The sequence below is a fragment of the Calliphora vicina genome, chromosome 2 (genome assembly GCF_958450345.1).
Source record: "Calliphora vicina chromosome 2, idCalVici1.1, whole genome shotgun sequence".
NCBI classification, from domain to species: domain Eukaryota; kingdom Metazoa; phylum Arthropoda; class Insecta; order Diptera; family Calliphoridae; genus Calliphora; species Calliphora vicina.
The window spans coordinates 87,300,730-87,310,147 of record NC_088781.1 but is presented as its reverse complement, the minus strand read 5'-3'; the positions used below and the strand labels follow the sequence as shown (position 1 = coordinate 87,310,147).

The window sequence follows — 9,418 nt, the reverse complement described above, 5'->3', positions numbered from 1 at the left end:
ATGTGTAAACGCAGCGTTAATTTTAAGTAAAAATAAACTAAATACGTATTTAATAAACTGGGCATAAAAACAAGTATTTTGAGAAAAACGAAAGTTCTTCTTATTTATTAATAAGAGAATGTAATGACTTAAACGTTTTGCTTGGTATTGTAATCAGCTGTTTTTTACAAGTTCAGTGGAGTCTTACACAACATAATGATTGTTTTTCTTGTTTTTATATTGTTGTAGAGTTGCACAGACCTTAGGTCTGTTCATTTACTTTCCCAATAAATACTTGCAACGAGAGAATAAAATCAAAATTTACAAAATTACTCTCTTAATTTCTCAAAAATAGTAAAAAGTAAATGAACGCTTTTCCAGTAACAATTGTTTTATACACACAATTTTCTTATTTTATTCCTTTTAAAATGTATAAATACTCACATTTTCTTTAATTTTATTGAAAATTCTATTGTTTTGACATTTTTCACCACAAAAATAAAATTTTAAATAAATAAACAATAACACAAAACATATAAAATATAAGCTGCTAACTATTACGAGTTCAAAATAGAACTTGTAATAGTTTGCAACGAGAGAACACTCTCTAAAATTTATACCCTCTTGATTTTTTCTCTACTTGCAAGTTTTTCAGTTAATGAACACTTTTCCAGTAACAATTGTTACTAACTAGTAACAACTTTTAGTTATTGAACATAGCTCTTATTAACAGACCTTGGATATGTATGTCCAAGATATATTTAATAAGGTATAGTCGTAACCCCTGTTTATCATCTGTTGTTTACATCCCAAACTGTCAAAATTTGTGTTTATGTTTGATAACATTGGAAAGGGACAAGAGATAAAAAAAGTAAAAAATAATGCAAAATGTTAAACATGTGTGTAAAAGTTTGACGTGATACACATTTTTTAGTTGTACGAGTATATGTTATTTGTCTATTCCTTAATTATTTAACAGTTGGGGTTTTTAACAAATACAAGATGCCTTTTATTTTTGTGTAGTTGAATTTGTTGTAGGGACTAGTACACTGTCGGGGAGATGGCAACCCAGTATTGAGTGAAACAATTTGCATTAGTATTTTTTATATTTGTATATACTCGCAATAGTGTCAGTATTATTTTGGTTTACGTGTGTATTTTTTATGTATAACAAAAAGCAAAAAAATGTAACGGTTCTTTGTTTTTGTCAGTCTTTTTGTGCATGACAAACTTTAAAACATTTTAATTTATGAACAAGTCATTCTGTGCCAAGACATCAAGCAAAAACTATGTAAGTAAGATTACCACTGTAATTTAATTTGTAATAATTGTATAATTTAATGTTAACTTTAGAGAATAAACACACATCATCGCATCATCACACACATTACATTTGTCAAATAAATACATCATACAAGTAGACAAGTTTTGTGTTTTATTTGCGATTAGTTTATTCTGGCTTACGGCACAGGATCTGGTATTGTGGCAGTCAGCCACAAATTTTTATTCTATACTTGGTGTAGACAGCCATTAGAGAAGGTCATTACTACAGCCAAATAAATGACCGATAATACAACTCCAAGAAGAATTAGCGAACGAAGAAATAAAGGAGTTCCGCCAGCCAAGTTCGGATCGTTTGATGTAGACATGGGAGGAGTTGATCGCACGCCACCGCCGCCGGCACAAAAACAAACTGCAGGGCAAACTGAAGAAGATTCGCCAGGAACTTCAGCTGAGCCACAACAGAGTTCCAATACAGATATGAATGCTTTGTCACGTGAATTCGGTAAGAAAATGGATGAGATGCGTAATGAATTTAACAGGCAACTACAGGCCATGCAAGCTTTGATGATATCAAACAATGATCGTGTGCAAAGTAATATACAAAAAATAAGGAACGAATTAAGACGTCAGCCAACTACATCAACGTCCGACGGGACACAATTTTTGCCGCCAACGCCAGCCATCTCTGCCGCTACTAATACGTCCGCCGGGACACAATTTCTGCCGCCAACGCCAGCAATCTCTGCCGCTACTAATACGTCCGCCGGGACACAATTTCTGCCGCCAACGCCAGCAATCTCTGCCGCTACTCATACGTCTGCCGGGACACAATTTTTGCCGCCAACGCCAGCAATCTCTGCCGCTACTAATGCGTCCGCCGGGACACAATTTCTGCCGCCAACGCCAGCAATCTCTGCCGCAGCTCATACGTCCGCCGGGACACAATTTTTGCCGCCAGCAATCTCTGCCGCTGCTCATACGTCCGCCGGGACACAATTTCTGCCGCCACCATCAATCTCTGCCGATACACATAGTTCTACGCTGTCTGATGATTCTGCCTCATCGCAACCTTTTGCCAATGTACCTGCCGTCACGCAATATTCTGCCGCCGCACAAATGCCTTCAGTTAGTCAGTCAGGTTTGCAAAATAAGAAAATTTACCCTCTTCCCCATTTTTCAGGTCAGCCGGAGGAATGGCAAACATTTATTGAAGCATACCAGAGCACAACCAGAGAATTTCAATATTCCAATTTGCACAATATTATGCGAATTCGAGATGCTTTAAGTGGCCGTGCAAAAGACACAGTAGAGGCTCTGCTTACAAATTCTGCCAACGTCGCTGCCATTTTAGAAACTTTAGAGCAGAATTACGGGAGACCGGAGCAACTTATAAAAAGTCAGATCGAGAAAGTTCGCACAATTTTACCTGTTGCAGAAGGTGATCTAGAAGGGCTAATTGTTTTTGCGAATAAAATTACTAACATGTCGACGTTTCTTCAAAATGCCAAAGGTGCACACCATTTATCAAATCCAATGCTTCTAAATGAACTAGTTGTGAAAATGCCAATATGCCGCCAAATGCAATGGGCCGAAGCATGCCTAAGTCTTGGTGATGCCCCTACAATCGTAAAGTTTAGTCAGTGGCTAAATGCACTTCGAAAAATCGCCAGTACTGTTACTGATTCAATGTCAAATATGAGTGTATGTTCGAATACTGTCAGAAAACAACAACAGTTGACTACAACATCTGGAGGACGTAGGCGTGTAAACGTAAGTGTTTCTTTAAAAACCTGTGGTGTATGTGAAAATCAGTGTGCTTCAGTGGATCAATGTGAATCATTTCTAAAATTGCCATGTGATGTCCGTTGGAAAAAAGTAAAAGATATGAAAATATGTTTTTCGTGTTTAAAGAAGGGCCACAGAGCAGCTTCATGTTATGCCAAAAAGAAGTGTGGTATTAATGGTTGTAATAGAGTCCATCATCGCCTTTTACATGACTCAAGTATTGAAGTGGTTGCCCAAAATCCATCTTCAAATAATGTTGTTACATCAAAGCCTAGCTTAGTCGAAAGCAATACAGCCGGAAGAAATTGTCATTTAAATGAAGGCCGCCATATGAGAGAAAGTGTACTATTTCAAATTATTCCTGTAAAATTGTATGGACACTTAACAGAAATTTCAACCTATGCCTTTATCGATGATGGATCCAACACAACAATGATTGACGCCAAAATTGCCCACGAACTTGGAATATCAGGTAAAAAGGATCAATTAGAAGTCCAATGGTTTATTCACCACACTATTTGTGAGCCAACTGAAATTATTGATCTAGCCATTAGTGGAGTACATGAGAATGCTGAAAAATTTCATATTTCAAAGGTATTTACTTCTACAAATATAACCCTGCCTCATCAAAGTTTCTGCCGTAGTGAGTATAAAAATACACATATCAATAATTTGCCGATTGTAGAATATAAAAACATTCAGCCTAAAATTATAATAAGTTTGGCACATGCTTTCCTCACAGTACCCATAGAAGTACCACAGACGTCCATTAGTAAGGGCCCCATCGCAGTAAAAACTCGCTTGGGCTGGTTGGTATACGGCCCCTATAGTTACGACAGCATCCAGCTACGTCATGCCTTTCATGTGAGAACAGTAGAAGAAAGCGGTAATTTGGAGAAACTGCTAACGTCATATTTTGGAATGGAGACATTTGGAATCAAACCAAATACTAAAATTATTATGTCAAAGGAAGACACTATAGCCATAGATATTTTGAATAGATCAACAGTAAAGGTTGGTGATCGTTTTGTTACCCCACTTCTGTGGAAAGAAAATTTTTCTGGTTTTCCCGACAGTTTTGATATGGCTTACAGGCGCCTTCAGAGCGTAGAAAGAAAAATGCAACGTGACACTGAATATGCCCAACAGTATAAAGAGAAAATTGATACCTATATTGCCAAAGGATATGCCCGCCGATTGAGTTCAAAAGAAAAAGATAGCATATCATTAAAATCGTTTTATTTGCCGCACTTTGCTGTGCATAACCCTAATAAAAAAGGATTACGTCTTGTATTTGACGCTGCCGCTGAAATAGGAAATGTGTCACTCAATAAAGCCTTAATTGCCGGCCCGGATCTCAACCAACCGCTCATTTCGATTTTATTTAAATTTCGCCAAGCTCCATTCGCTGTGTGTGGCGACATCGCCGAGATGTTTCACCAAATTTCTGTAACTGAAGAGGACCAAGCCTGTCTTAAATTTCTTTGGAGAAATGGTGACTCTAGTAAGCCAGTCGAGGTATTTGTAATGCAAAGATTAATATTTGGTGCTAGCTGTTCACCCACAATAGCACAATACGTTAAAAATACCAACGCAAAAAATTTTGAGGTGGATTACCCCAGAGCCGTTAAAGGCATTGTAGAACGTCATTATGTTGACGATTACGTCGATTGTTTTGATACGGAAGAAGAAGCGGCAAAAGTCGTAAAAGAAGTTATCGAAATACACAAAAATGCAGGATTTAATTTGAGAAATATTTTATCCAACTCTGATTACGTAAATGAGTAATGTGGAAACTCTGTCAGCTGTGAAAAGTCAGTTAAACTGGAAGGCGACGTCGATCGTGTTCTTGGTATGAATTGGGTCACAAAACAAGATATTTTTACCTTCAGTTTAAAGCTTCTCGTGTTCCACAATGCATTTTAAATATGGAAAGAGTTCCCACAAAACGTGAATTGCTAAGCCTTACCATGTCTGTATTTGACCCATTTGGATTTTTGGGAAACTTTATGATCTCAGCAAAATTACTACTGCAGTCAACATGGAAATTGGGATTAAAATGGGATCAAGAGCTACCAGAAAATATCTACGAACGGTGGAAAATGTGGTTGCAAGAATTACCCAAAGTAAAACAATTTCAAATGCCTCGCTGCTATATGAGTACGTTTATGACAGCAGCAGTACAATTGCATTTATTTGCCGATGCAAGTGAGGAAGCCTTATCGGTGATAGCGTATTGGAGAGCAGAGATTGAAGGAAAAGTCTACTTATCTTTTGTTTGTGCAAAAACTAGTTGTGCCCCCACACGTTATCATACGATCCCGAAGCTCGAACTACAAGCCGCAACAATGGCAGTGCGTTTAAAGGACAACATCGTCAAGTACCACGATGATCGAGTCAACATTTTTTTCTTTTGGAGCGACTCTACAACAACTATAAGATGGATTCGAGGTGATCATACAAAATATAAACAATATGTGGCGAATCGGGTAGCGGAGATTATCGAAAACACCAACATTGCAGAATGGCATTGGTGCCCTGGAGAGCTAAATCCGGCTGATGATGGTACAAGAGCAAAATTTCCTCCGTTATATGACCCTAAAGGTAGATGGATAACTGGTCCATCTTTTTTGCTACAACCCAAATATGAATGGCCAGACGAGGCCAAAATGAATAAGATTACTGACTCTTGTTCAGAAGAGTTGAGAGCCAAACGGAAACTTTTCCTGGTCACACAAGTGAGTAGTATTGAAAATATTATTAATCGATTTTCAAATTACAGTAGGCTCAAGCGCACCATAAGTTGGGTTCTACGCTACATGGCAAATATTTTGCGAAAAATACAACACGAGGAACTGCTCAAAGGTGAACTTTCTGCCGCTGAAGAGAAAAATGCTGAATTATTTCTTTGCCGATATGCTCAAAAAACAGCATATTCAACTGAGTACGCCATTCTTAAACAACAAGGTACAATTTCAAAGTCTAGTGAGCTGTTGTCGCTCAATCCCTATATGGACCAAGAAGGTATAATACGAGCAAGTGGTCGCATACAAAACGCCGTATTTAAATCTGTCGAATTATGTCGACCCATTATTTTACCAAAGTCACATAAAATTACACGTTTGATCGCTAACTGGTACCATAGCCGTTTTTGTCACATCAATAGAGCCGTTGTAATAAATGAAATACGCCGTCGTTTTTGGATACCGTCAATTCGTGAGCTACTTAAGAGTGTGGAATCTAAATGCCAGCTTTGTAAACTACGAAAAGCCAAACCCTATCAGCCTCAAATGGGGGTGCTGCCAGTCGACAGAATAACTGCGTTTGTCCGGCCTTTTTCATACACAGGTGTCGATTTTTTCGGCCCTATAACAGTTACCATTCCTAGAAGACAAGAAAAACGTTGGGTGGCATTGTTCACGTGTCTTTCCGTCCGTGCTGTACACCTTGAGCTTGCAACCGATATGTCGAGTGACGCTTTCATTTTGTGTTTGCGGAATTTTATGAATAGGCGTGGGGTTCCCGTACAAATACGTAGCGACAATGGTACAAATTTTGTGGGAGTAGTCAAAGAACTGGGAGATTCCAAAGAGTTTCTTGATCACTATCGCATTACAGCTCATCTGTCTCCACTCGGTGTCAAATGGATATTCAACACGCCCGCCAACCCTAGTGAAGGTGGCGCTTGGGAGCGCCTTGTCCAATCTATAAAAAAGGCTCTTTATGCCATGTTGAAAGAAAGTGCTCCGCGCATCGATACATTGTGGTGTTTGCTTCTCGAAGCTGAAAATATTGTAAACTCTCGCCCTCTAACCCACTTGCCTGTATCACCTGATGAGCCGGAGCCTATTACGCCCAACCATTTCTTACTTGGTTGCACAAATTCTACACAAACTCCAGCGCCATATGAACCTAAACTTAATTGTTTGCGCAAACAGTGGCGTGTCGTACAGAATTTAAAAAACGGTTGGTGGCGACAATGGATCCGAGAATACTTGCCTGAGCTTACTCGACGTACGAAGTGGTGCTTGCCCACGAAACCGATAGCTGAAGGGAGCCTTGTTCTAATTTGTGACCCTAACTTGCCTAGATCTAATTGGCGTCGTGGTAGAGTTCTTGAGCTGTTTAAAGGGAAGGATGGCATAGCGCGCTCGGCTAACGTTAAGACAAATACTGGAGTTTTGAAAAGACCCGTTTCCAAGTTGGCGGTCTTAGATGTTGAGGTGCCAACCAGTAGTGAGTCCTCCCCTTCCGTGTCGTCTCACGGGGGCGGGGATGTCGGGGAGATGGCAACCCAGTATTGAGTGAAACAATTTGCATTAGTATTTTTTATATTTGTATATACTCGCAATAGTGTCAGTATTATTTTGGTTTACGTGTGTATTTTTTATGTATAACAAAAAGCAAAAAAATGTAACGGTTCTTTGTTTTTGTCAGTCTTTTTGTGCATGACAAACTTTAAAACATTTTAATTTATGAACAAGTCATTCTGTGCCAAGACATCAAGCAAAAACTATGTAAGTAAGATTACCACTGTAATTTAATTTGTAATAATTGTATAATTTAATGTTAACTTTAGAGAATAAACACACATCATCGCATCATCACACACATTACATTTGTCAAATAAATACATCATACAAGTAGACAAGTTTTGTGTTTTATTTGCGATTAGTTTATTCTGGCTTACGGCACAGGATCTGGTATTGTGGCAGTCAGCCACATACACGTTATGAATAAGCCTTCCCTACAAGAACAGTGACAGTCATTTGATGCATCATCTGATTGGTAGTGCTGATGGGTTTATACATCAGTATTTCCCATCATTTTATTAAGGGCATCGGGAAAAAACTGATGTGAACATTCGTGTACGTGTGATTTTTTTCTCTTTCTAAGTTGTGAACTTCATGCATTAGTAAGAATATATCTGAACTGCTCACACTAGCAACATTTCCTTTGTGAATTAAAAGCATAAGCAACTTCTTAGTAACTCCTAAGTCGACTAAATACATAGAATCTAAAGGGAACTGAAAAACCATTTGAAAACCAGTTTTCTCTAAAATGCTTTTGTTAACTTTAAAGTCATCTATATGATGAGAAGGACTTAAAATCCGTTAAATCTGTTCTTAAAGCACCAACTTCTTTAGAAAAGCACACCCTTCCCTCCTTATCAATCCTTCCTGACAACATTTGGGGCAACCATGTTTACCATTATGACCAATAACACCTGTGACAAAAGCTCTGGCTGGAGAATCACAAACAAACGAATCTTAAAACGCAATAACTTCTGACTAATGCCACCCAACCATGTCATAGTACTTATTCCTCTATTCCCGTCATCTATGACCCTATTCCCGCACCACCGAACTTTAGGTAACATTAAACTATATTATATACCCTTTTATCTTTTTATTATATATATATCGTTATGTAAACTTTTCCCGCTCTGTTTCTCACAAAATATAAATAATATAAATTTAAATATCTTCCCGCAAATATAGATGTATATTTCTACTTATTTAAGGAATAATTCTCGCGGTCAATTCCTTCCCAACTATTATTTTCATCCTCCAGCCTTTTCCCTAACATTCATATATTCAAACCTCTCTAATAACAGGCTACCAGAAATTTTAGATAGTAAATATGGTTTCATTCATTATTCAAATTTGTATAAATTTAAAATTTAAATATAACAAATATTGAATGAAAATACGACCCTGTTGTTTTTTTTTTGTACTCACTCACATAAAAAAAACCAGCTGGCCACTACAAGTTGTAGTAATTATTCACATGTAAGTATAATAACATTAATTACTTTATAATTTTTTTCTATTTTCAGATACTTTTGGAACTCAAATTTTGGATGAGGACTCCCCAGGTATGTGTAAGTATTGTTCCATTATAAGTTTTTTTCATATTTATAAAGATATTTTTCCTTTTTTTTCTTTCAGGTAATTGTATTTTAATAAATCCACTGGGACTTGGGCATGGAGTGGTGGCTCCAATGACAATTTAGCCCCTCCCTATATAAACAAAATATTCATATTTGAAATCCACTGGGACTTGAGCATGGAGTGGTGGCTCCAATGACAATTTAGCCCCTCCCTATCCAAATAATATTATGGATTTTGAAATCCACTGGGACTTGGGCATGGAGTGGTGGCTCCAATCCCAATTTGGCCCTTCCTTTTTAACATTAATAAGGGAATCGGTGGCAATAGGTGTCTGAGCTACCCTCCCGACTGATCCCTGTAAGGTCCCCCCACGAAAATTTTTTTCTGCTGCCAGACCAATGTAGGGGTTTGCGGTTTGTTTCTCCACCGCCCGCAACAAAACTCCGGTCTCGCAGATGAAGGCTGAGGGAACGGTG

General features: G+C 38.0%; 1 protein-coding gene across 1 annotated transcript; it reads left to right on the top strand.

The window, feature by feature from the left end:
- The first annotated feature begins 1,539 nt into the window (after positions 1-1,539).
- Positions 1,540-9,064, top strand: LOC135950639 (uncharacterized). Its single transcript, XM_065500168.1, has 5 exons — positions 1,540-2,401; positions 2,444-4,824; positions 4,941-7,284; positions 8,888-8,926; positions 9,000-9,064. The coding sequence occupies exons 1-5, from the start codon at positions 1,540-1,542 to the stop codon at positions 9,062-9,064; spliced, it is 5,691 nt and encodes a 1,896-aa protein (XP_065356240.1).
- Positions 9,065-9,418: the final 354 nt, after the last annotated feature.